The sequence below is a fragment of the Melospiza melodia genome, chromosome 9 (genome assembly GCF_035770615.1).
Source record: "Melospiza melodia melodia isolate bMelMel2 chromosome 9, bMelMel2.pri, whole genome shotgun sequence".
Taxonomy (NCBI): domain Eukaryota; kingdom Metazoa; phylum Chordata; class Aves; order Passeriformes; family Passerellidae; genus Melospiza; species Melospiza melodia.
In genome coordinates this window covers 7,816,055-7,843,893 of record NC_086202.1, presented here as the reverse complement: position 1 = coordinate 7,843,893, position 27,839 = coordinate 7,816,055, and the positions used below count along the sequence as shown (strand labels likewise).

Here is a 27,839-nt window from a genome sequence, read left to right as displayed (position 1 = left end):
ATGGCGGGGGAGGCGGGCGGCGGCGCGCTGGGCCGCGCGGCCGACAAGCTCTTCTCGCTCAGCGGGCTCTTCGCCGTCCGCAAGCCCAAGGGACCCACCTCGGCCGCCGTGCTCAACCTGCTCAAGGAGAGGCTGCTGGCAGGTGAGCGGCGGCGGCCGGGCCGCACCTCCGGAGAGTTCGGGCCAGGCGCGCCCTGCCCGGCGCGGCTGCGGGATGGGGCCGGGTGTGTGCGGTCCTTGGGGAGCGGGAGCTACAACTCCCGGCAAAGCACTTCACTCGGCAAACCACTTCACCCTCTGCTCAGCGCTCAGGAAACCGGAGCATAAGCGGGGTTTAGTTTCTCTTTGTGCGTTTTTTGTTTGTTTTGGTAGTAGTTCATAGCCATGGCATGGCCCACCTTGGAGAATGGAGCCGTTCCTGGCTCGCTGCGCCGGGGGAGGTTCAGGTTGGACATTGGGAGGAATTTATTCACAGAAAGCGCGATTAGGCATTGGGGTGGGTAGCGCAGGGACGTGGTGGAGTTGTGTCCTTAGAGGCCTTTAAGGAAAGACTGTCCCAGGCAGACAGTGATGTTCACACTGCACGGTGAGCTGTGACCCCACATTCACCACATGCCAGGTCCATGCTGCCGCCCAGGGTACAGCCGGACGGAGCCCTGAGGCTGGGTGGAGATGAGTTTGCCCCAGCAGGGAGCCCCAGTCCTGCGGGGCACAGTGCAGGGGGTCCCGGGCTGCTTGCAGAGCTGGGGCAGGGTCCCGGGGACAGCGTGTGCCATCTGCCACCACGGTGCCAGCAGCATCTCTGCAGCACAGGATGTTCTGCTGCGGTCCCACTGCTTATTGCCGTTAAACAAAATATCACCAAAGGAGGGAAAACATGGTGTTTCAAAAAGTTTGAGAGTCCTGGACGCAGTCTGCAGAAACTGCTTTTTCTGAGTGCTGGGAAGTCTGTATGTCAGATATTAGGGAAAGAAAAGTGAGATCGTTGCAAAGGTGTGAGCGACCATGGCCTAGATTTATTTTATAATGGGTATGGGGAATCGATCATCTAGTCTGGGCTTTTGGGCACTTGCTGATGAAGAGAGAACGTACTTTCAGACTAGTGAGTGCTTAGCCTGATTTACTCTGTAGTGAACTGTAGTGTAGGCATGCACTTTGTATGGGAGAATCAGGTTCCCTGAATGGAGAGATAATAGATATGGATAAAGGAGCTTAGAGCAGTTGTCATATTTAATACTGATAAATAAGGGGTATTGGGCTCTGCAAAATTCTTGGTGTGTTGGTGTCATAGGAAGTTTGCTGGGTTGGGACGCTGACAGCTTGAAAGCAGCAGTGAATGAGTTCAGTCCACTGCAGAGTTGCCATAGGGCTGTGAATATGCAAATGAACATGTCCCAATATAAGGCAGTAAATACATGAAGAATTGGCTCAGATTATGTAGCATAAAATTTGTGTGTAATAGATGTTTTGGGAACTCTGCTGTTTGTTCTTCCATGCTTTGTTAATGGAACTTCACAGGTTTGCTACCAGTACTTTCCAAAAATCTGTTTGTAATGGTATGTGAGACTTCATTAGCATGTAGTGAAAATACCTTACAAATACCTTTACAGGAGTAAATCTAAATTAATCATAGGTCTTCAGCAGTACAGTAATTTCTACACTGCTAATTAATAGTTTAAATATTTGATTTTTATTTTCTTTAGCAGTCTGGAAATGTGTGCCGTTTTTCCTACATTCTAAGGTTATTTTATAATGCTTCCTTTTAATTTCTATTTGCAGAAGCTGGTGTGCAAACAAAAGGGAACAAAAGAAATCAGGTGTTGAAAATTGGACATGGAGGAACTTTGGACAGTGCAGCCACAGGAGTTCTGGGTAATGAAAAATATAATTATAGTAATCAAAATATGATTTCAGGAGACATTTTCGTGCCTGCATGAAATCAGGTGGAGAAACAATTTGGGATACACATGGCAGGTTCTGGGGGAAGGACTGATTACAGTGGAAGAATGGTCTGGGTTAAATTTCCTGTGCATATACTTCTACATGCATGTAACATGTTTCTTTACAGAAGGCTGTATTCTTCCTTCCTGCCTCTCTCCTCTCTTCCAAATCCTCACATAACTTCTGGGTTATTACATGTGGTAAAATACAAACTCTTGTGTAATGAATTGTAAAGCACCTGAGAAATTGATGCTTTTTTAACTTAAGCTGGGGATTTATACTCATCATAATCTGTTGAATTATTTTGTCTCAAAGTAATGCTATTGTGGGATTTTGAGGGAGATTTTAGGGCTGCTAGTACTTACCAAAAAAAAGATATATAAGAACAATTCAGCTGCTGCTTTTTTGGAGCTCAGCACAGAAAAACTTGGGTACCTGTCCTGTCTTCATAAAGAAGAATCTTTAAAGATTTTTTTTAAATTTTAATTTTGATAGCAATCCATGTATTGAATTTTTTTTGTTTTGTAAAAAACAGGATGTATCAATTGCTGGTGTTAAAACCTCAGCTGTGGATGTGATTGTTCCCACATCACACTTTGTCACCAGCAGTTTTATTGATAAGTAACATGCAGACTGCAGCTTGCTCAGATCATAACCTTGTAGCTCTCCTTGGCTTGGAGAAATAACAGCAATACATTTTTGCTGTTGAAAATAAACAGGTACAACTCTGAGTATACCCTGAAAGTGAATGCTCACAGTTTTCATGAATGACTTCTCTCAGGAAGGATTCAGCTTCAAGGGGAGGTTGGTTGCTACAAGTGTTGCTAGAGGTCTGTAGCTGGTAATTGTCACTTGTGAACCTGGCAGAATGTGACATTCTTGGGTCAGAATGGAGCACTGCCTGGTTGGGTTTGAATTTCCTGTACTCTGTGGCCACTCACTAGAGAATTCAGTGTGCATTCCTGCAGCAGACATTTTCCTTTTACACAGGTGTTCCCTTTGAGCATGCTGCTTCTCACTGTGCAAAGTCAACAGCACTGATCCATAGGAAAAGCAAAATCATTTGTGCTTTTTTAATTGCTTCTCCAACTGCTCTGATACCCAGCAGTCTCCAAAGCCTGCTTCTGTGGCATGACAAAAAGTATTTGGGCTTGATGTGCTTGGTGTAGATAGAGAAGCACATCACCTTCATTAGCTGTGGGTAGATTGAAAAAAGGCATGGGATGTTTCATTCACTGCCCTACAAAACATACAGGAAAAAATCAATGGTAGCTGCATTGGAAGGGACAAAACTGGAGAGGAGTGGGAAGGGGAATGTGCCCAGATTTCTTGTGTGTTCAGGTAAGGTAATGAGGAGACAGGGAAGGATACAAGAAAAACAAGTTATTCAGAATATGTGTGCTGCTTTCCAGGATGGAGTGGTGGAGCAGGAAGCTTTCCTTCCTCATGGACAGGAGCATGACAGAAGTATTACATTTTCTGAAACCCTTTGTGATCTGTACTGCTCTCTCCCAGGTTTTATGCACTGCCTGTCTGTAGCTTTGTCCTGGGAATTAATTGATAGAGTCCTGCTTAGTGTGCCAGGTGTACTGCCAATCACTGGGAGTGCTCTTTATCAGAAAGCATACTTTAAATTTCTTCTCTTGCTGACAGCAAATGTAAATGAGGCAGGGCCTTGGAGGCAGAGGTCAGTGCTCTGTGACATGTGAGAGAAAGGCAAGGTCAAGTCTTGGTGAATATTTTCTTTTGGTGTTATTCTAGGGCTGTGCTTCCAGCTTGCTGTTTCTTGTTGTGTAATGGGAATTTTATTTGGTTTGTTTATATATGGCAGTAATGAATTATGCTTCCACGGTAGAAGAAAACATGAAAAAGTATAAAAAAAATAAAAATTCAGTTAAGTCTTTCTACATTCAGTGTAGTCTCTCACATGGGGTTTATGTCACTGTTCAATAACACATTCTCCATAAGCTGATGATTAATGGAGAAAATTGTTAGTACCTTGTTCACAAAAGCATTCAGTGTCTCTTTAAAATTATTCCATTGATTCTCTTGACACTCTTCAGCAAACTTCAGCTCAGCTGTTGAAGTTGTGTTCAGTTATGTCATCATGTTGCAAGAAAAGTGCTTGGTTAGGAAGTCTTATCTGTGTGCTTATCTCCTTTTCTCAGCCTTCTTGCAGCTCTTCCCTATCTGGCAAATAACAGGAGCAGGTTGAACTGAAGATGCATGAGAGCACAAGCACAAGTGTGACTGAAAACCCTCAGGAATAGGAGGAGCAGTAATTGAGAACAAGGAGGAATCTAATGGGTCTCAGAGCATAGAAACTGAGAAGCATTAGAACACAAGTAAAAAATTTTTTTTAAAGTTCGTTTTCAGTTTGATATTTTCCATCCTGGCTCTTGATTAACATGAACTTGGTTTCCTGAAAGCTCCCTTCACTCCTCTGGTTTTATTAAAATAAAGTACATAAGCTGTTACACATTCTATGAGTTGTACACAAAACTAATTTCCTTCTGAAATTTTCTTTGGATTCCTGTATGTGGAAAAATCAACAGGAAAGCATTTTGAAGGCAGGCCTCTTGTAAAAAGCTTTGAGGTAAAATATAAAATAGAGCTCTTTTTCTGTCTTTCTTTTATGAAAAGCTGACTGATTGCTGTTTTTTAGAATACTGGTGTTAAGATTGAAATAACTGTAATCTGTACATGCACAGTAAGAAGCAGTTGGACCTTTTGATTATTTTACTTTCTTCCTGCAAGTCTGATAAACAATTCTGTGATGCTGTCTTGGCTGCATTACTCTTGGTCACTGTCAACCTTTAAAAGGACTATTTGCTTACAATGAAGGGTTCATTCATTACTGGTGAGCCATAACCTTCATCAAACCAGAGGCAGTGTTAATTGCACTCTCCATTTCTTTGGTGATTAAAAGATAAATAAATGTAGCAGTTGAATTAAAGTATTTTAACAATAGATGAAGGTTATTTATCTTTTGCTTTAGACTTTTTTTCCTTTCACTAGTTCCATGTTGTTTGAACATCAGAGATGCATTCTCAGAAAAGTGTTGACTCTCTTCATATGCTAACAGAGCATGAAAGGCTGAGTTTCTGACTAGCATAATATTTAGTATTGAATGGTGTTGAAAAAAGGAACTGCAGGGCTGTTTTGAAGTTGTATTTCTTCTTCTGTCTTTGCAGTGGTTGGTATTGGAAAAGGAACAAAAATGCTGGGGACTATGTTGGCAGGTTCCAAGGTAAGGAATGCTAAATGACTTGTATTAGCAGGGGGTTTTGTTTGCTGGTTTCTTTTTTCTGTCAGTGAAGAGCTGAACCAACATGAAGATATGTCAGCCATGCTGCATATTTAGCTCAGATCTGTACTTCAGCTCCTTTTGCAGTTAGTCAGAAATGTGTTAGTCAGACTTTAATGTCCAGACTGGTTATTTAAAAATTTTTGTTTGTCTCAGTTTTATAAGAAGTGTTAATAAATACCAAATTACCATTTTACAGGAAGATTTCTATATTATTTAGTGTACTAAAAGAAAAACTAATGAAGATGGCACTGAAACTGATGTTTTGGGGATGTAGTTGTGAATGACAGTTCAATTTTTGGTAATTTTCCTTATGTGTAGATAACTTCATTGTTATTTAGCTTGAAGTAACAGATGGTCTTTGTTTCTTTTTTGTCTTCTTAAATACCATGAGGCCTTAAGAGGCACTTTTTGGAATTTAGAATGTTTTGGATTGCATTGCTGCTGCTGTAGAGGGATGCTCTACAAACCCAAAAATAGACACATGTGAGAAGCCAAAGGCAGCAAAAGCCCTGTGGCTGCAGGAGAGAGTCCAGACCAGAGCCTTGACAGATAGAAATTTTGTTCATTGCTGGATTTGATTAATTTTACTGTGTTAATTTTACTGTGGTGACCCCTCAGACTGTAGGTGTTACATACACAAAAAAGTGCAAGTACTCCCACGAGTGATGTCCCAGTGGTGATTCCTTCCTCACAAGTCAAATCCCATGGGTTTAGCCATTATTTTTACATGAGAAGTTTAGATAAGAATGACAGATGTAGAAATCAATTAAACCTTCCAAATTTCATCTTAAATGCAGGAAAAGTCAATAATACATTATGTTCTGCCATTTTTCCCATTCTCTTCTAGTCTGGTCACTTAAGATCTGTTTCAGCTGCTGAGCTGATAGCTTAAAGGTAGAATTTGTTTGACAGTCTTTAGTTCAACTCAGAGGCAAATAATTTGACAGAAAAGAAAACAACCAGGATAAAAGGATATAGCTGTAGAGTCTGATCCCAAACTCAAGGTAGGCAGTGCCAGTCTCTGCACTGGCTGTAATGGGTTTGCATTTGTTTACATGAGTGCATTCCTGTGTTTTGCAATGTGCAGTAAACAGCTGGACTAGAGTGGAAATGTAAACAGTTACCACCTGACACCTCCTTTGAAAGAACTTTAAAATAAATCATAGATTTACTTCAGCTAAATTTAGTCATCACAGTTAAATGTGTAAATTGTTGATTTAAAAACATGTAAAGCAATTGAATTATCTCTTAAGCTGAGGTTCTCAGTGGGAACAGCTGTGGTGGAGGAAGTCCTTGCAGCCTTTTTGGCAGAAGAGGGTATGCTCAGGTTCCTTGAGCACTGTGAGGTCCTGTGGCCCACAACAGGGTTATCCAGCCAAACCTGGTTCCCAGGTGGCTCACAGGGGCTCAGAGCTGCTCCTGAGGACAAGGCAGGGGACAATGTGCAGTGGGGCAGCCTGGTGAGCCCTCCCAGGCAGATCCATCCCTGGCCTTGCATGGCTCTGGGCACTTGCAGTGAGCAAAGATGGATCTGCTCAGAGCTCAGCAGCTCTTCCACTGCAGCTGTTCCTGTGTCAGGTACCTGACATCCATGCCAAGCAGGGATTCTGCAGCATTTATTACTTCCTGTCTCTGCCTTCCTATTTTCTATTTGTACTTCAATAAATTAGGCATGCAGTAATGTGTGAGGCTGAAGGAGGTTGAAGGGTCTCTCACAGATGTCTGCCTGTTGGGTTTTTTGACCACACTGACAAGTCACAATGAATCAAGAGAAGCATTCATGACTAAATAAGTTTGAGTATCTTTTTGCTTTCCTTGCCATGTGCTTGGAATTTATACTCTTCTTTAATTTTTTTCCACTATTTTGGATGCTGAAGTGTTTGTTGAAATGTGATGTTTTTCTTTTGTTCCTGTTGTTATTATAAAGATTCAGAGGAGCTGTCTGACCCTCTCTGGCCAGGATTTACTGTTTGCTTCTAGGAATGCAGCTTGTAAAGAAACACTTCAGTCTATCATTGCTGGCAGCAGAGCTGTGTGGAGTGGCCAAAATGTATGATACTGCAGTAAACTCCATATGGTGGCTCTGCCAGGAATTGGACTGGCTCTGACTTTTCCCCAAACATTGTGTGAAACTTTCCTGACTCAGTGTGGCAGCTCTGAGCATTATCCCTTGGTATGCAACTCACACATGTTCTGCAAGAGTTTTACTCTTGATGTGTAAACTGAGTTCTTCATGGTTTGACCTCCTTAGGAATTAACTCAAGACAAACAGAAATGTACAGCCAAGGGCAATACCTGCTTAGTGTTCCAGATTTCTCATTGAGTTCTTAATATTTGCCCAGAAATAAAAATATGTACAAGCTGGCTTAGCTTTTGTTTGTTTGCTTTTTGTTGTTTCAAATGTTCCAAGTGAGAGGGAGAAGCTGAATGCTCTTGGATCTGGAATTTAAATACTGAACATCTAATAGATGTTCCATAGGAAAAATCACTTTTTCTTCTTGTTCTGGGACTTGCACTTGGTCTTGTTTGGAGTTTTTGCACTTCATGATTTTTAAAGATTTGGTTTTTTAACCATGTTGACAAAATAGAGTAGAATGAAAAAAAAAATCTCATGCTTCACCAGTAAAATTAACATGATGGGGGTAGACCAATATTTATTATGGTAAATTGTTTCTGAACAATTCAGTCTTAGGTATGACTTGTCTGTCTCAAACACAATGCAGAAGTGTGGTTTTTCTGGGAGGAAATGGATTAGAAAATGGAAGCACAGTTTCCAAAGTGGCAGTCCCATTTAAAACATCTCATCTATGAGAATGTGCTGTGAGGCACACAGAAACAATGAGGGAAATAATCATGGGCTAATCAGAGAACAAAAAATGAGAAGCACTAAGCAATGAAATTCTTCATTAATCTAATACTTTCCATGGGGAGGAGATGTCTCCCAACACACACAGCCTTTATGGATAACTGAAACTTTCAGACTTCAGTTCTGTGCTTAATTTGATTATTTTTCAGTGACGTAGCGCCTGGGTTCAGGCTAAGAGAGTTTTAGTCATACTGGTGTGAATGAAGATCTTCACCATCCATCAGACTGTCCTTGCAACCCCTGCCTCTCTATGAGTGGAAAGCTTGGGGTATATTGGTTTTATCTGAGGATGCAACTTCTTGTCATGCTCCACATACAAAATACCTCCCCAAGTGTTCTGTGTGAAAGAAATTCCCTGAGTACTTTGTGGTGGTGGCACAAGCTGGGGCAATGACTGATTAAAATAGAAAATTTAATCTCCAAAGTTGTGGCTTCTCCAGAATGAAGCTGTCCAAAACAACCTCCCCCAACCTCTGGGTAGAGTAAAACCCAAGCTCCAAGTGTTCTCAAAGCCTAGAAAAGGAAGAAGAGATCATGGGCAGAATGAAGATACATCTGTGACTTGATATGTGACAACTTTCATTTCATATAATGGTTAAAATTTGTGTTCTTATGAATCCTGGGTAGAAAATGAGTGCTAGATCAGTGATTAGGTTTAAATCTTGCCAGTCACACTTGTATGGTGTGAGAGAGGGCTTGTCTGAGCAGGATTGGTTCAAATCACCTAGCAGAACTTCTGAGACATGTTAATTGCTTTTTGCAGTGTGATTCTGGGATTCGAGCCTGTGTATTGCAAAATTGTTCCTCTGGAGGGGTGGCATCAGATCCTGCAGAACAGAGTGTCCATAAACAAGGTTATTTCTTTACCTCCTATGATTACCTTACTGTCCTAAAATCAAGTTTTTACTTATTATTAACTTCCCATGCTTTAATCTTTCTCCATGAATTCATTTTTTCTCAGTTAAGTCCTTTGCTTGCATCTTTTGGCAGTGAGTGCCGTGAGTTAATAACACATCAGAAAGCACATCCAGTGGTTCTACAAGCAGCAAAACTAATGAAGCCTTTGCTTGTGACTTCCTTTGTTTACAGCTCATTAGACACCAAAGCCCCATGTGGACTTTTTGGTATCCAGTAATTCAGTGGGGCTCCCTCTGGACCCTTCTTAGTGGAAGCTGCAATAGATTTATTTCCTCTATCTGTCTGTTTTCAGGAGGCTTATAAGAACTCGGCATCTCTGAGACCTCTATTCTTCTGCCAACATTTGTGTATTTGCACATTGACATGCACACCATGATGGTGTAAGTGCAATTTCTTTTGAAATTCTCATTTTCATTTTAAATAGCCTCACTGTGCTGGTTTGTTGCTTTTTCTTTTTAGTGTATTTCAGTGTTTGTGCTCCAGTTCATTTTTGAGTTGCAAGTGCAAGAAAATTGAGCTGACTTTCCTTTCAAAGGATCCTCTTGGTGGTGTGTGCTCTTACTTTTAGTCTTAAAAATAGTCTCTATAGAGTATCACCAGCTGAACTCTGTGCTTCATTATGCTTTCTTTTGGAGCTGGTGAAACCCAACCCACTTATTCATACAGTGCACAGGGATGTGTTCTGTTGTCTTTTTCAGATTCTGGTATTTTTAACATTATCTTGGAAGGACAAGATTTTTTGGTAGTAGTAATAATTTTATTAGACTAATTGTTATGGTACAGAAAACTAGGTGCTTGGACATGCAAGCCCTCTCTCAGATCTAAAATAGAAGCCATAGATTTTAAAACTAATCATATTTCAGATTTTTTTAGAGCTTAGTGGAATAGGTATCTTTTAGATCACTTCTGAAATAAAAAGTAGGTAATGCTTGTGTGTATGGTTTACAAACAGTTCTGTGTAGGCAAGCAGTTATATAGGTAATATCCCAAGACTGCTCCACAAAGATAGGCTGCATTTTATTACCTGCTTTAATAAAATACATTTAGAAAACAGTTTTATTTCCTGAGTTGGGCAGCAAGGATTTGTTCACAATGGATCAGCCAACTTCCCAGGTATAAGGCAAGGAGGACTTACTGCTAGCTTGATGATTCTTCAGATCCACCATGCTTGTGTTCATCTGCTTTTGCTTTCAAATTGTAGTATTTGTCTTTTTTTGTCTGTTTGCTCTTTAGCCTTTTCCCTCAGAAATTTTTCATCTGCAGCACCTTGTCATTTTTCACTCTATGGTTTATGTCACAGGTTTACCTTCTCACACCTCTGTTCATGCTATCCCATCCAGGATAACCAAGGGTGTGACTGAATTTCTTTTTGTAGTGAGATGGGAGAGGTAACAAATAAAGTGCAGAATGTGACGTGCTCATTAAAAGAAAATGGATTGTAGCTACACAAAATGTCACTACTTTGCCTTTGCTCAAGCCCTAAGAAATTATTGTTTTCTTACAAGGGAGATAATTTTATTAGACTAATTGTTATGGTACAGAAAACTAGGTGCTTGGATATGCAAGCCCTCTCTCAGGTCTAAAATAGAAGCCATAGATTTTAAAACTAAGCATATTTCAGATTTGTTTAGAGCTTAGTGGAATAGAGGGAGAGGAATAGAGGGAATAGTAGAGGAGGGAAGAAGGAGATGATAAGGTTATCATCCTCTTTAGGGGAAGGAGAGAGCCTGGTAAATGATATGTTGTGGCACATGGAGGGGTTAATGTGAGATAACATCATAGTGTGCCTCAAATCCAATATCTCTATTGGAGTCCATAGGGTTTTTTTTCAGCCCAGTGGAGTTATGAATTTTAGTTCCCAGGCTTGTTTGGAAAGATGTTTTATGGGTTTTCCTTGAGGAGCAGGACTGGCAGATTGGAGATGGAGTTACTGTTTTATGAGAGATGTTGACCCATGGGCAGATGGATGTGTTTCAGCCCTTGCAGGCTGGCTAGGTGAATTCTTCCTGACACATACTGGTTGCTTAATTTCACCCATTTAGTTACTATTCTGATGAAGTATAATACATTCCTGAAATATAGGTATAGGACAGAGAAGTCTTGACATTTCTGTTCTGTGGTATTTGTTATTATTGTGCAAACATTCAAGGAATACTTCCTCATATGTTTGCACAACTCAGTGCAAAGATGTCTGTTAATAAAACCTGTCCTATTTAATATCTGTGGCCTTTAACAACTACATCTAGCAATTGCTGTAATAGTTTAGTGGGCGTGTTTTAACCACTACTGGCACCTGAGAAGGGTTTTGCAGAACCAGAACTTTGTACTATAACTCCATGAGCTCTCTAGAGCAGAGGAGATTGGTTCAGAGACCCATTGTTGGCACTGGTTTCTGTCTTGTGTGTTAGTTTACCTTATTGACAATGAATTTCTTGTTCCCCAAATGCCACCATATATTAGATCAGTGTCAATTTTTGAAATCACATTGAAGACAATGTGATTGTCTTCCTTATTTTGTCAAAAGGAAAATGCTTACAAAAAGGAAGGCTGGGAAAATGCATGAATTAAGTTGGTTTTGATGTGTTTAGAGAATGTGTAGAAGGTGTTAGCAAAACTTGAAGTGATGTCTGTACAAAAGAAGTTGCACTGAGAGAAATGCTGAGCCTGCACAGTGGGGGATGTAGGAATTGGGAAGGGCTAAAATGTTAGGGGATGGAATGGCCTTACACACTGTCAACATCTTCAATTACCCATTACTGCAAAACATATTATACATTTTTTTAACCTGCTTTTTTTGGTAACAAATCATAGGAGGAGAGGCTGATTTTAATATCTTTTCTGCCCTGCCCAATATCTCTGAAACAAAGTTGTAGAAGAAGAAGCTGTTGAATAGTACAGATACATCCTGTACTGCAGTAATATCATCAGTAAGCTGGCTGAACATGCTGTGTAGTGCTCAAGTCTCTTTTATGCTCACCCCAGAGGCCTAATCTATTAATAGCTCAGCTTCATGCTCTATTAATATTCACACTCTTTTTTAAACTGTTGAAAATCTTGAGGAGACTGCACCTATTGTGCTGCTCTTTCCTCCCCAAATGCTGAATATTTTAAGAGCATATTCTGGTGTGATTTCCCTGTTCTTCCATTCACAAGGTCAGTGGTGCTTTCTTCTGTCTTGACCTCTCTATAATTGTGCATATGGCTGTGCTTCGTGTGCAGTTCTAGCTTGGTTTCATTAATAAAATCAAGACTGCAACATGGCAGGGCTTTTTTCTCATTCTTCTTAAAAATAGCCAAAAAATAAAAGTAATGGTAACCAATTTAGATTAGCCATTTTAAACTATTTTCTCTAGTGTTCATTTCTAGTAATTTGGAGATGCTCTTAGCAATGCCTTTTAGAATTTGCTGCATCTTGTCTTATCAATGCTTCTGAATTCAGCCAAAGACTTTCATGCATTCAGTTTTATCTGTGATTTTGTATGTAGCTATAAAGTCTTACCCTTCTGGGTAGACTGTCTTCTGTTTCTGGACAGAGAATTTTGTATTTCCTTAAAACTCCGTTTCCCAGGTAGAATTTGGAGATCATCTTTCTTTATTTTGTTATATCTGTTATATGGGCACTAGAATGGTGGAACAGATACTAAAGCTGAGCATGACATTTAAGAGCCAACCTGAGACATTTTGATGAGTGAGGGAGGTTTCCACAGAGAGCAGTTGCCAGAAGGGTTTGCAGAAAGAAACTCTGGTTTCAAACAGCCACCTTTGCACATGAACCTGCATCCCCTCTTGGATGTGTGAGCCTGCACTGTGTTTGTAGATGATGTGTGGCCTGGTCTATCTCAGGTGATGCAGTGTTCCTGTGACTGTTGGCACTGTTCTCTCACCTGCCCCCTTTCCTGCACTCCCTCTGACTCCTAAATTTAAATTTGATACGGTTTTTAGCTGAGTTTCTCTGAGCTACAGGCAAAGTATCTTCAGTTGGGTTCCTGTTAGAGGGAGTTCTGGTCCTTCCTTCTTATGAAAAGTCTAGTCATCCCATAATGTGTGAGCTCTTTAAAATAAGCTGACATAAGAGATCAGAAAATCCTGTTAGTCCACAAAGTAAAGATCAGATAGTTCTTCAGCAGTGACAGTGCAATTACAGCATCCAGCACTAAATGCAATTTAGTGCAAGCTTAGCACAAAGTCAGCTTTTTCTTTTAGGAGAAAAAAAGGAATGGTAGAGAAGTTGTAAATGTTTATGTATATCAAAAGGTCATGCTTGGTGTTTGATAATTTTGAATTTGCTCTATTGTAAAACTGAAACTCCTCCCTCATCCTGCAGTCTTTATTTTGCCCTCTGTGCAACCTGCTCTTAAGAGATTAGGGCTCTGTGCTCTTAATATATTGGAATCTGCTTAGTGAGAGTGCTTTGTTTTGGAAAATAATTGAAACTATGGCAACCCTTGGGGTTTTTTCCAGCTTATTTGTCTACCTCATGCACTTCTCCATTTTGGTGGATGATTAGCATACTGGAAACCAGTGGTAGCTGCTACTGTTATACAAACAGCAAAATAAGTTCTGTAAATATTAAATCCAGAATTGTTTATTTGTGCTTTAGAAATCATTGAACACAAACTGAATGTCATTACAAAACTGAGAGTTTAAGGTCTCTTCACTATCTCAGTGGCCTAAGTCTACAAATCTGTAAGTGCAGAGCAAATGGTTTTGGCACAGGATCACTAATTCTGATCAGTGCTTGCCTGCTGTGTGCTCCCCCTGATTTCCATCAGGTTCTCTAGAGCACTTGTTTTATGTTTGTTTATGTTCAAACTTGTTAACCACACGCAGACATCAGTTTACATAAATTGAATTTCTGTTTCTCTTGAATATGACTTCTCTTTCCCAGCTTTCAGTCTCTTGCACAGGGGATTGTAGCCTTAATTTATTTATTTTTCTTTTACACTTCTGTGTTCAGTTGCTGCTGTGATTAGAAAATGGGTCATCCTTGGATGAACTCTTATGAACTGCCTCTTCCAGAGAGCTTGCTTGCCTGGGAAATTCTTGTAGTGGGAACCATCTTAAAATCTTCCTGACAGCTACTGGTGACCTTGTTTTGTAATTACTTGTGGTTCTGTCTAGCTCTTCTAAAGTGTTGCTTCTCCATGTATGAAAAAGCTTTTAAAACACATTATAATTTAGATTTCCAGTCTCTGGCTTCTTTCCAAATAAAACCTTGATGTCTCAACAGTTAAAACTGAGAAGCTCTGTTGCATGGTCTGTCTGGCATTTGCACTGATAAGTGGGGCAGACATGCCTGGCAGTCAGCCCAGGGGCTTCAGCCTCCTGGAGCCCCCCTGGGTGGGGTTGTGCAGCTGAAAGCTCTGCTGCCTGTGCAGCCCCTGAAATGGGAGGGGATTCTTCCTCCTCTTCCTCCTCCTCCTCTTCCCCTTTCCCAGTTAAATATGCATGCTGATAAAGTCTTGCCTTTATTCTCTCTCTTTTTATGGATATTCTTTCTCTTTCTGTGCTAGTCTAAGCACTTCTCTGAAACTGGGTATGAAAATAGAAAAAGCCAAATTATAGCTACTCTCTTACTAAAAATATTATGGTAAACATATGGTTTGTTATTTGTGAGAATGTTGACTGTGCCCTGTGGTTGTGACACTAAAACAAAATTCCTCTTCCCAAGACCTGTGAGATTTATTAGAGGTTTGTAATTTGTTTCTTATAGATTCCTGAAATCCGATTTTTTTATCCAGTGCTGGCTTTTTATGGTGTATTTCTTTCTGGTCCTGGGTATGGTGCACATGCACGACCACCCAAGCATTTCAGTGTATGTCTGGTCTTGCTGGGGTTGCATGCAGCACATCCCCCAGTCTGTGTGACAGAGTTTGTGCACTTTCATTGACAGAGTGCAGTGGATTGTCACTGTAAAGCATCTTCTTAAGGCTTTCTTCTCACTGCTGTGAATGGTGGAATATAAGCCCTTGCTTATACTCAAGGGCTTCTGGTCACTTTGCTGCCTTTTGTTTCACTTGCCATAATGGTTTTTTTTCCAATAAAGTGGTTTTCTGATTGGCTGAGAGGCACAGCCATTCCCTGCTGCAGGATGGTTTGGAAAGGTCTGTTTGTCCTCAGGGTGCTGTTGTGCAGTTGTGAGGCTCTGCTTTGGGACCAGCCCAGCTTTCTGTGTTGGAATTAATGCTGCAGCACTTGGAAGTCGTGACTGGGAACGCTGGATCTCAGCTTTTAATGTGCTGCAATTGCATGTTTGCAATCCACGGGGAAGCTGAGATGCTGCTTTTAATCTTTAAATGATTTGGGTCCTGGTCTCTTGAGTTGAGTAGAGGGCAAGGATGCAGGGGCTGTGGGCTGGCAGGATGCTCTCTGAGGAGCTGCAGTATAGGGGTGCTTTCTGTCACAGTCTGCTCTTGTCAGGCTTTGCCACTGCCTGCAACACCTACTACCTTGCTTTTTTTGTTTTGGGTTGAGTGGGTTGTGAGCAGTTTCTGTCTGTGTTCCTGCAGTGATTTGTAATTTGAGAGTACAGTGAGAATGCCCCTAGATGTATTTCATAAAACTGAAAGAAATAAATGATTGCCAACACAGGTGAGAAAAGGTCACTGAACACTTATTAAATGACTCAGAATCCATTGGTGCTTCTGAGGGCAGTGTGAGTGAGAGTGTAAAGAGTGTTAATGCTGAATTTTGACACAAATAATTCTGGACTCTTGTATTATCTCCTACAACCTCCAGGTTTTGCAACCTGTCAAAGGGGAGGAAGTAAACCTTATCCAGTGGCAAGTAAGAATTATGATATATAATTGTAGGTAGCCAAGGGCACTCCAGAGACTGATCATAAACCAACTGTAATTCTTAATTTCCTACCCTGTTACAGCCTCCTTTGCAGATTATTGCATTTCTGGCTTGAGTATTTTGTGACTCCTTAAATGCTCCTGTAAGGAATGGGGTTTTGTGACTAAATTTAAGGACATTCTTTTTACAAACTAAACCCTTTTGCTCTTTTTGCAGAAATTAAAAGGGAATTTTTGAGATGTGGATTGTATTGTTCATGCCATTCGTGTTTACATATTAACAGATGAGACATTATCTCTCTGTTGCTGGCAGATCAAATACAACATGTTATTGTAACAGATAGCCTAAAGGAAGATAACCAAAACCAGAATTCAAGGAAAAGAAATAATTTAAACTGAAGTAGTATGAGTATTTTGATTTGGAAACATCAGAAGACAGAGTGAGAATTTGTAAATTTTCAGATTTAGTATTTTGCTGAACTGCTAAGATCATTCATCATGCTTAGGATGATGATGATCTGCTCACGTGTTTTTATTAACCTCTAGGTTAGGTGCTGAATAGTGTATTTCTGGCAGTGCAATTAAATGTTCAGAACCAGATCATTAAATGTCTCAGGAAGCAGTCAATTTTATGGTCCTAACAGCTAATATAGCAGTAAAAGATAATATACCTTAAAGTTTATTTAAATATTTGTTGTGGAGCAGCATTCATCCATTCTTTCTTTTGTTTCTTTTTTCATGCATTCCAGAAGTGTGTTAACTTGAATAATTTTTTCATGCATTCCAGAAGTGTGTTAACTTGATGAATTTTATTTTAAAAAACCAAATTTTGCAGAGTTATCAGGCATCTGCAATATTTAGGGAAAACATAGCCCCAGTGTGGTGTTGTGGTTGAACATGGCAGACAGCTAAAGCACCACACAGCTGTTTGCTCACTCCTTGGAGTGGGATGGGGACACAATCAGAAAGAAGGTGAAACTCATAGGTTGTGATAAAGGCAGTTTAATAAATGTAATGTTATCAACACTGTTTTCAGCATAAATCCAAATTTTCAGCATAAATCCGAAGCATAGTCTCGTACCGGCTACTATGAAGAAAATTCTCTGTATTCCCAGCCTAACCCAGCACATGAAGTAAGGAAAGAATACAGTTATTTTTATGTTAGAGTCTGCACTCTGCTGCCTTTTGTCTGACTATTTCTGCTGCTTCCATTTTGCAGCAGTTGCTTGAAGAAATACATTGAAGTGGCAGGTTGTCACATGGAACAAAATCAAGGCATGTCTTACTAGTCCAGTGGTGTGGGTGTGATTTATATGCCTACACTGCTATTACTTGAGCTTGTTTGTTCTTTGCAAGTACATGAAGCAGGATGCATTGCTTCTCACAGTAAAATGTTAGTGCTTATGTCTGTTTGGATGTGTTCCAGTAGAGTTTGGTCAGCCAGCTTCTAAAAGACACATCCTCACATTTGTATTAGTTCAGCTGGGAGTAATTTCACTAGAGCCTTACTGGGAAATAGAGGAACATTTCGATTTTTCTCTCCCAGGCTTTATTTGAAGGCTTCTGGACTTACCATAGGGAAGCTGAGGTGACTGGAATGGGATAGGCAGTGGGTCAAACCACTGATGTAATACTGATGGTATCCCTAGACTTGACTCAGACTCCTGTTACAGAGTGAGCCTTGGTGTGCTGACAGCCTTGTGACAAGTCATGGAGCAGCTGGGCAGGGGAAGCCTCTGTCAGCTTCAGCAGGTTGTGCTGTGTGCTCAGAGCATGGCAGTTCTTAGGGTGAAAACGTGGGAAAGGAGGGCATCAGGTGAAATGTAAGGACAAGAGCTGCTGTCCTGGGGTCAGGCTGGTTCCTTCTTGCAAACTACAGACGTATACACTAAAGAATTTTTTAGAGAAGAACCCTGAATAACCCTGAAACAAATATTCAGAGAACTCACAGTGAACAGAAATGTTACTCAATGACCTTGAACTCCTTGTGCTGGTCACAAGGTCCGTACCAGATCCCAGGAGTTCAAAACTGCAGCTTCAGGCTGCTGCAAATGCCTGCATTTCATGGCAGAGCCATTGTAATGCTTTGTCTTGGCAGTGGGTGTTTTGCTTTCACAACTGAAGGTCTTTGTGTCTTTTTTTTTTTTTTCAGTGTGCAAAGGAACAAAAATTGTCTGTGAAAGGTACTCCTCTGTGCCTTGCTACAGCCATGACACGACACCCCACAGAGACTTTGATGTTACTACCCTATTATTTTCTTTATGGTATTGATGCATTTATAGTAAAAATTAGATTCCATGTTGCTTCTTCCTTGGGTTTCTAAAACTGAAATCACAGGCGCATCTAATACAGGGTTTACTTTTTGGTTTGATTCCGTGTTTTTTCATCTTGACTTCTGCTTACCCAGAGTTGCTGGATTTACCACTTAGGCAATATTCTTCCTGTTCTGATTTGAAGCAATTGTTAGTTGCAATCTTTATCTTAAAAAAAATAAGAAAAAAATGCTAAGAAACAACCTTGAAGACTTGGCTCAGTAATCTGTTTTATTCCTTCCCAGAAGTACACTGCCATTGGAATGCTGGGCAAGGCTACTGATACATTAGATGCTACAGGAAAAGTAACTGAAGAAAAACCTTATGGTAAGCATAAATGTATCTGTACACTCAATGCAATTTGAAGGCATAAGTGGTTTCTGTCATAGGAAAGCGGAAGAGATGTTTGGGACTCTGAATTAAGTTTAAATGTGAAATTAAACTAAGATTATTTCATCTTCAACTTCAGTGCTCATATAATTCAAACCAGCTTCATGCAATTATGTCCAACGCAAGTGTTCATTTCTGCTGGAAAAAAACAAACCAGGCATTAGATTAGGAGGGAGGAAATAGAATTGGGCAGGACTGTGTCATTTTCAGTCCTTGACAGGCTGACAAATGACGTGCTGTGTCCAGTAACATTTTCCTCTCTCACACTGCAGTCCCAGGAGTCCTCTTTTAGTAAAACCCTTTAAGGCCAGTGGAGGAATAAAGTACTTGGATCTTCCCTCTAGGACACCACTTCACCTATAGACTGCTTAACATTTAATGAGGATGGCATAAACTACATTCTACATATGGCTTTTTTTCCAGATCTTGGTCTTGCTTACATCTTTAATAAATTAAATTCTCTGACTGACAGAGCACAGGGCAAGGGTATAAAGCTTCAGAACTCATCCTGACTGTTGCTTTGCTGGGCATCTTAGAAACAGTGTAGTAACACAGTAAATGTATTTGTTATTAGTTCTTTCACAACTCTGTGGAAAAAAATTAAAAAATAATAGGTAACCAGTTGCTTAGCAACTCTACATGTCTGACATTCTGGTAATAGGTACATGAAGTAAATAATCTTTTTTAATGGTGTGATGAAAAGCCTGGATTTCATTTTTCACTTCCCATCTCCTTTCTTTTGCAGTTTTCCTTTTCTCATGAGGCAGGCAAGTATAGTTTCTTGTCCACATTCTAAATAGTGTTAATTACCAGGCAGTGTTATTCAGAGATGTTGGATCATTTATTTATGCTTCAGGATCAAGCTCTAAGTCTCTAAGCTTCTGGAGGCCTGAGCATCCACATGGTGTTAGAGTTGCCAATACCTCATAGTGCTTGAATGAAGTGATGATTCACTTACTTGGTATTTATCTGTATAAAAATCCATTTTTTGAAACACTAATTTTGCTTTTTCATTCTGTGCTGTTTACTGCAGACAGAATTTAGAGTGTTGTTTTTGTGTGTGTTTCTCTCCCTGGCAGCTCCTGTTACAGCAGTTCCCACCTCTGTTGTGGTGTGTGCTTTCTGTGCACCACCTTTCTGTTAGGCTGTGTGCTTGGGGAGCTGATTTGGCTTGAAAACATCCCCTTTTTTTGGGTTGCTTGTCATTTTAAACTGAGATCAGTTGGATGATCCAGTTCATCACATGGTCTGATGAAGAGCAGCGTTGGCATTGCTGGGGCAGTGCTGTTTGGGGTGCAGTTTCCTTTTGCCTAAAGTGATGGCTGAAGGAAATGCTCATGACATTGGTCTCAGTTGCTTTCCATGTTGGTGCAAATCAGTCAGATATGATTTCTTCAGAAAGAGAAGAGCATGGATACCCCTTTATTACTCTCCATGGTACCTACATGTTTTGTATTCCTCATCTTTTCCAATGTCTTCTCCAAAACAGTTTGGTTTTCTGCAGGATACTCTATTTGGCCCACCATCCCTAGTTTCTAACCCTGATAGGTACTCCCAGAAAAGACAAACCAGATGTTTAAGTTCAATTTCAGTTTTCTTTTGACACCTACGAGAATCCTTGGAGAAGCAGAGCAAGGGAATAAATCCTGCAGTGCCAGCATCATCCAGGATTGGGCCTTAGTGCAGAGAAAGGGCACTAAACCAGTCTGCAAGATGTACAAAACTCTTCTTGAGTGACTTCATTGGAACATAAGAGGAAAGTGCCTGCAGAAAGTTGCCAGCTATATTAACTGTAAGGAAGTGTTACATTTTAGTGCTCCAAGTGTCCCTAGACAGCAGCTTAGGAAGCAAACTGTACAGTTAGTCACAATGTCAGGATGTGCTGAAGAGAGCTCCGTGCTTTTAACCCCTTCTGAACTTCTCATAGCTTTTTGTTTCTTACCTGACAACGAGTTTGCATTTCCCCATGAAATGAGGTTATGGTTCCATACTGCTGCCAGGCTGTCAGATGCTGACTTTGGAAGCAAGTAGCATTTAGTATTCCTCTGATGCTTTTTTGGACACATTAATGTTGGTAGCCCTTTTTTAATATTTGTAACTGTGTACAGGAATGTACATTCTGAAAGCCACTTCCTCCCAGCTGCCTACAGGCTATATCCAGACATGGAGAACAAAATTAATGAGGCTTTTCTCGGGTCTCTGATGATTATGATGAAATTATGTTTAATAGAGGCACCTGAATCATTTTGATAGTGTAGTCCTTTCAGGATTCTGGTTGTCTCTGTTTTCAGATAATTTGTGCTGGGTCAGACTGAATTGAGGTAATTTGCTAAACTTCTGGTATGCTGTTACAGATAATTCTTGTGTTCTCCTTTGGAGTAGTTTGTTAACAAGCACAGGGCAAAATCACCCTTCACTGAAGGCTTTTTGAGGTTGTGGCACAAATGGCACCTTTGGGTTTGGTAACTTTATTTTCCTTCCTTTGCAGCAGGAAAATCAGTCAATAGTCACCAGTGCTCAAAAGCACACCAGATCTTAGCAAATGCATCTGTAAATATTTACTTTGATAACACACAACACAGCTCTTGTTTGTTAATGGCTTAATGCATCATTCTTCGTGTGGGGATATTTTTTCTCCTGAGACAGAGCTTGCCTGTATCATGAGTGACTTCCTCAGAGGCCACATGTAACCTCTCAGTCAAGGGAATATGAGATCAGAGCCAGAGCTGAACTCAGGTGGCTCATTTAATGCCCTGGCCACAAATACAGTTCATGGGGTGAAGATTGGAAGGAGAACTCCAAGGGGAACTTATGCTTACTTCTTAAATACAGAATTTTAACCTGAAGCAGCCTGGGGTTCACAAGAAGGCTGACAACATCACTGTCATGGGGCCAAGTCATGCTGACTCTCCACCATGTAGTTTTGTTGTGATACATTGTTAAATAGAAACAAGATTGAAATAACAATGTAAAAAATATTCAGAAGATTCAGAGTTACTGTACAATTGATTTTGTTGTTCCTAGTCCATGTTCTGATGTAAATTGGTCTCTCTCAGCATCTCAGAGTTTTGTGCCTTGTGCTTTGCAACCTTGCTGTTAATGACACATCTTGGGACAGCTGTTTGGGCCATTGGGGCTGCAGAGTGTGCTTTATAGACGTGAGGAACCACGGGATCATCTCCCAGAGCTGCTGTGAAAAGAAATCTCATCTTTTCTACTTACAGCACGAAGTACATCTGGCTTTTAATGTTTACAAATAAATATCTGTTTCAAAATACAACAAAGGCTTGAAAAATAAATTTGGTTGGTTTCTGTTCCAGAATGCTGTTGACTTAGCAGTGATGACACTAATTAAATATTACTTATGAGAAACAGGGCTAGTCAAACCCTAGACAGTAGAAATGCACTGAAGTGCATTGTGATTGCAGATCTTATGTTTGCACTCTCTAAAAAAATTAGGGATGGATGTTATTTCTGTTGAATAGAGCTTCAGAAGACCAGTGCAATCAGCTACTTAGGTTATAGTCTTCCAATAAAAGTGGGACAGATGTCTACGTGTACTCTTAAAAGAAAGTACATTGCCTAAACCAGCTGTCTTTCTTTTACAGAATTTTCTTAGTAAAATTGCCTTACTTAATATATAACTGTACCCCAGAGTACATTTGCAGGTTAGTTGTTTGACAGGGAAATTTTGATGTGTTGGTTCAGATAAAGTCTTTTTCTACACCAGTGGTTTTGTTCTCTGATAATCTGTTGGTTTTTTCCCTGCAGTTAGGTTCTCTTAGAGAGAAGTTCCCAGGGTTAGATGAGCATTTTATTCTTTTTGGTGCTTTTTTAAAAAATAAGAATATTCCAAACATTGTAGCTTTTGTATAGTTTCCAAGAAAGATGAGTTTGCAGCCTTAAGAGGGGAATTACAAAAGAAAGTATTAAGGAGGATTTGTGCCCTTCTGAAAGTATCCAGATTGTCCTGATCACCTTGGACAGTTTGTTCCACTCCTTTTGTGATAATTCACATTCCTGCCTACAATCTGGTTTTTATCTCTTTGCTTTGGTGTTTTTCACCCCATCTAAATTCTGAAGAGAGAGAGAACTCTTACTTGTGTCTGCTTGCAGAATGTGATTGGTGCCATTAGTGCCATGTGAATAATCAATACTAACATACTGACTGTTTTCTTTCCACAGACCAGGTAACAAAAGGAGATCTTGAAAGTGTTCTGCAAAAGTTCACAGGGGACATCATGCAAGTTCCCCCACTGTAAGTTCATGGTATTCACTCACTCTTGACACTTGTGTTCAGCTGTCAGGGCTTGCCAACAGAAGTCAGCTCTCTCAGAAGTATTAAGACACATTTTGACAAAAAGATAGAGGCCAGGCAGTCAGGAGTTTAACATTTGCAAGTGCAGGTCATGCCTATTTGAAGATCCAGCACAAATGGTGACCTGTGGGTGTTTTGGGTAAATGTAAAGTAGCCAAAGTCTTGAACAGCTTTGCAGGGCTTGTCTTCTGTCTTCCAATCTCACTGCCATCTCTGTGGAAGTGCCTTAAATGACTTTGAATTAGTTTTTTGAAAACTTAGAGTACAATTGAGTGATTAATGACTGAGCTTCTGTAGCTTAGAAAATTTCATGTGGTCAGGTGAGCCACAGTAGCTGGCAGTGTGCATGACTTAGGTTGTGACAGATGGCTTTTCTGGTGGTTTCAGCCAGCCTGCTTTCCTTTGCATTTGCCATGTGTCACTTACTGTGCTTCCAGTGTGAGCCCTGTAAGGTCAGTAATGCCCCACGTGTTCTGCTTTATGTGACCTGTTTCAAATTGCCCTCTAAAATGGTCAGCAAGATCCTTTTAGATTTTTCTGTGGTCATCTTTCTGTCACGACCAAAGTTGGAGCTTTGGATAAAGTTCCATGTCGTCAGTGAAATCAGTTTCTGTGGTTCTGTAGTGGTTCCCTAAACATCCTGGAATGTGGCAGCTGCTGTTCAGGAAAGATCCTGGTGTGGGACAAGTAAAGGGGCAATGTAGAATGACAGGAGTTGCCTGAGTGGCTCCCAGTGCTCACACTGAAAACAGAGGATGCCCTGCTGACTGCTGAGACACAGGATGCTAGAGGCAGCTGCAAGTGTTGTAACCCTTATTTATGAAATAAACCCTTTTATTTCATAAACTGCAAAGTGAGTGATAAAATGCTTTTAAAACCGTAGAGCAAGAGAGAAATACAAGGCCATCTCTTGTTTTCTGGTTTATGTAGCTGCTGGTAAATGGGATGATTCTGTGTCCAAGAGATTTCAGCAGCACTTGCTGGGTTTTTGTGGGTTTTTGTGAGTACTTGGAGAGTTGTAAAATGTGTGCTACCCTAGTACAATATTACCAGGATCTGGAGAATGGGAAGCCTGTTCTGTTACAACCATATGACACACATTTTCATGCTCTGTCTGATCAGCTATTCTGCTTTGAAGAAGGATGGAGAAAGGCTTTCAACTCTGATGAAGAGAGGGGAGGCAGTGGAAGCAAAGCCTGCTCGGCCAGTGAGAGTGTACAGCCTTTCTCTGCAGCACTTCCAGCCACCGCTGTTCACGCTGGGTAAAGGTCAAAGATTATTACATAGAGCAATGCTCCCAGCTTGTTAATGTTTATTTACACTCAGATTGGGACTAACAGAGTGAAATGGGTTTCATTTCACTCAGCTACTTATTTTGGTGTGAGCCCATGTGCAGAGACTTTCACTTTGTATTAAAAGCCCTGTATTTTGGTTTTAAGTTAAGCTGATTATATCTAATCTCTCAGTGAGGCAAAATTCTGAGAGACTGGTCAGGGGATTATTTGCATCTGTCCATGATTTTGCAACCTCCATCTCATTCCTCTCTCAGGTCTGCTTACTGCACTTTGCCATTCCTACTCACAGATTCCCAGACCTGCTGGCATCTCTCTCAGGACCAGTTTCAGTTATTGTCAGCCCCCTTTCTTGTTGAGGAGGCAGGATCTTATCCTTCCTTCTGTCATTCATCAAGAAACTTGGCTAGTACATTAAGAAGCATATTAATAAATAAACCAGAAAACACTCTTGTAAATGTTTAATGCTACTGTAAGGTCAAGATGATGCCTTGAATTGATCTGTCTGCCCAGTTGATCCCCAGTCCTGTGATGGACCAGATGTTTTATGGTGAGCAGGTATGAGTGACAGAACTCAGTGCTGTGTGACTTCAGCCCTTTATGGTTGGGTGACAAGGAGCTGCTCACTGGCAGAGGGGGAAGGGGAGGACTGAGAGAGCAGGGAAAGCTAAAGGTGAATTTTAAAATTTTAATGGAGCTGCCTGTCTGCAGCACTGACAGTCAGTTTAGGCTATACTAGAAGTAATTTGCTTTCATCATTAGAAATACAGAATCAACCTGAAATGCTTAAAATGAATAGGACTGAAACATTTCTTAACATACCATAGCAGGTTCTTAAATTCTGGTGAGTTAGTACAGTTGCCATTTTATTTGCTTTCCCTCCTGTCTAGCTTAGCAATTTCACCCTCACATATGTTCCAGGATGAATAATTGATGTTGCATCCTATAAATATTTTATCACTGGGTTGTTTGCTTAGCGCATTTTTACATTTATGTGGGGGCATGGCTTCTGTGTAGATTTCATGTGGCACTGGCAATTTACCATGTCACTTTTAACATTCCAGATGTCGAATGTGGCGGTGGCTTTTATGTCAGGAGCCTGGTCAATGACATTGGCAAAGGTAGGCATGAAAAAACTGCAGGACAATGTAAGGAACAAGTGTGTGTTTATGGAAAAAATTTGTCATTCTGTATATTTCAAGTAACTAGACCTGTGTGTTATTTTGCAGAACTGTAGTGCTATCACTTGTTTTTATATACTCAGGTAATTTCCTTAGGGGCATGGGGGAATGATGGCTAAATAATTGCCAGGGACCTTGGGGGCGAGCTGATAAAAATGGAGCAAGCAATAGCACTGAGCAAGATAATGCAAGGCAAGGGGGGGACTTTTTTCCCCCCCTCTCTTTCATGTGTTAAATCTAACTCAGATTAAGGATGAGAAGAAGAAAGATACTGTCTTTTTAAACATTATTCATCACATTTTGAAAACAGATTGCACAGAACATTACCATGCACATAATAAACCCTATTTGCTGGAAAGACTTCCACACTGGTGATGATTTTTCGAGTGTTTTCTTTCTCCTCTGCCTGAACAGTGAATAGTTTTGCTTTCCCACAGGGTTATTTGTCTTGTGCTCTGTATCTATCAAACTGCATGATGGAGAATAGATAATCCATTTCTAACTTCTTTTTTTTTTTAAATGATACATTTGTAGGAAGGCAAATAATGTGGGATAACCCTATGAATTTCAATGTTGTTATTTGTGCTTAGGCAAGTCCAAGTTTCTGTTACTGCCTTCTGAGCATACTGGCTTATGTTTAGCCCTTTAATGAAAACCAAGATAAAGTCTGTCCATGGCTGGCTTCTTTTCAAAAATTGAAAATGAAATAAAAAGCTTCCTGCATCAGAAAGTATGGGAGAGAATATTTTAGTGTACCTGTGTGCTTACACTGACAACAAGTCAGTGCTTGTTGCTGTTATGTTTTGTAGCTTCTTGATATGTAATTATGTCCTGTTGGTATTAATTTAACATAGGAGAGCATTTGTATATTTTTTTATTTTTCCTTATCTTAGTTTCTGTTATCCTGGTAGGCAGCACAGGATAAAAATTTTAAAAATACCTCTTGAAGGCAAGAAGTGCTAAGGCCTCAAAATATGTAAAAAAATAGTTCAAGGTCACTTGAGAATGCAGAATGTTCTGCTTACATCTTACAACATTTTTTCCTCACTTTCCATTCTGATCTAAATCTGGGAAAACTCTTGACAGCTTTCTGTCAATTTCTGAACTCTTTACTACACTGGACAGTTATTGAAATCAAAGGACATCCTTGGGTCAAATTTAACAAGATTCAAATGAGTGATGAATCTTCATGACCTTCCTTGTCAAACAAAGCAGAATAACATAAAAGGCTACACACAAAAATGTATATTTAGTGAGCTGGAAGTGGTTACACTTTTAAAGTTTATCCATGTGCTTAGTGCAGTCCCTGTTTCCTCCTTTGCTGCAGAGCTCTCCACCTGTGCCTCGGTGCAGGAGCTGACGCGCACCAAGCAGGGGCCGTTCACGCTGGAGGAGCACGCCCTGCACGAGGACAAGTGGACAATTGATGAAATTGCTCAGTCCCTGGAGCACTGCAGAGCTCTGCTCCTGGGAGAGCCAGCTCGGAAAAAATTGAAGACAGAACATCCTGGTGAAACTGCTGTGGTCTGTGAGGATAAGTGATAAGTTGGATCAAGGAAAAAGACTGGATGATTGAGATGCTTTAAGATTGGATTGGGATTGTCTGGCCTCCTGTGTAAATCTACAAGTCTCTGCTGGGAAGGTGACAAGCTGCAACACAAGAGAAATGGTTCTTTTGTTTCCTGGGGTTAGAATGTGCACTGAAAATATTCAGTGCTAAGTGTTTCTTGATTGTTTACTTTCCTTCTTGCACACCATAACTGATGCCAAATTTTTATAGACTTTTAAAGAACTTTCAGGATGCAAGATGGCTGCTCTTGAGAATTCATCAATAAAAAAACTATATACAATAATGTCTGATAAATGTGTTCCAAAATATGTTTCTTTTTCTTTGCAGCTGGTAATCAAATCCTGAAATGCCATGGTGACAAGTCTCTCATAGCTTAAAGGACCCAAGAATGTGGTGTGGCAATTTGCTTTCTTGAAATTAATTTCAGGATATATCCATTTTACCAGAGTTTTTCCTATGCAGGTTGTTCCCCAGTCAAATGTTCCTAGAATGCAGTATATGAGGGTGCTAATATTTTAACTTAAGGGAATAGTTTTAAGTACAAACAATCCCTGAAGATGATGGGTTTGTGCCTGCATCTTACAAAAAGGTGGTACATTAAGTGTTGGTTCCAAACTTATTTTCAGTCTAAGAATTAAATGAACATCGTGAAGTTCCTCATTGCAGGGTACCTTTCCAGAATCTATAGGATTTATTTTTGTTTTCTATACAATAAGAAACTGAAGATCTATGCAAGATTAATGAAGGTTTTGTTTAGACGGAGGATAGACTTTGTTTTATTCAGTAAACAATTTTCTTCCTTTTTATATTCTTGTAAAGAACTTAAAGGAAATGTTGAAAATAGCACAAGCAAATTGAAATGGTAGAGCACTACAGCAGCAGCATATTGAAAGTACAATATGAATGAAGTAATGGATACAAGAAATTCTGATTTCAAAGATGAA

At 40.2% G+C, this 27,839-nt stretch overlaps 1 protein-coding gene across 1 annotated transcript; it reads left to right on the top strand.

The window, feature by feature from the left end:
• TRUB1 (TruB pseudouridine synthase family member 1) lies at positions 1-27,178 on the top strand. Its single transcript, XM_063163142.1, has 8 exons — positions 1-142; positions 1,780-1,872; positions 5,136-5,191; positions 18,390-18,471; positions 22,720-22,792; positions 23,975-24,120; positions 25,209-25,265; positions 26,653-27,178. Exons 1-8 carry the CDS (start codon positions 1-3, stop codon positions 26,865-26,867), a joined length of 864 nt encoding a protein of 287 aa, XP_063019212.1. The 3' UTR covers positions 26,868-27,178.
• The last annotated feature ends 661 nt before the right edge of the window (positions 27,179-27,839 follow it).

Excerpts from the sequence above, each read along its gene's own strand:
- TRUB1 (XM_063163142.1), top strand. The coding sequence starts at position 1 with ATGGCGGGGGAGGCGGGCGGCGGCGCGCTGGGCCGCGCGGCCGACAAG. Across the intron at positions 5,192-18,389 it reads CTATGTTGGCAGGTTCCAAG|AAGTACACTGCCATTGGAAT; the intron begins GTAAGGAATGCT and ends ATTCCTTCCCAG. Across the intron at positions 22,793-23,974 it reads ATCATGCAAGTTCCCCCACT|CTATTCTGCTTTGAAGAAGG; the intron begins GTAAGTTCATGG and ends CTGTCTGATCAG.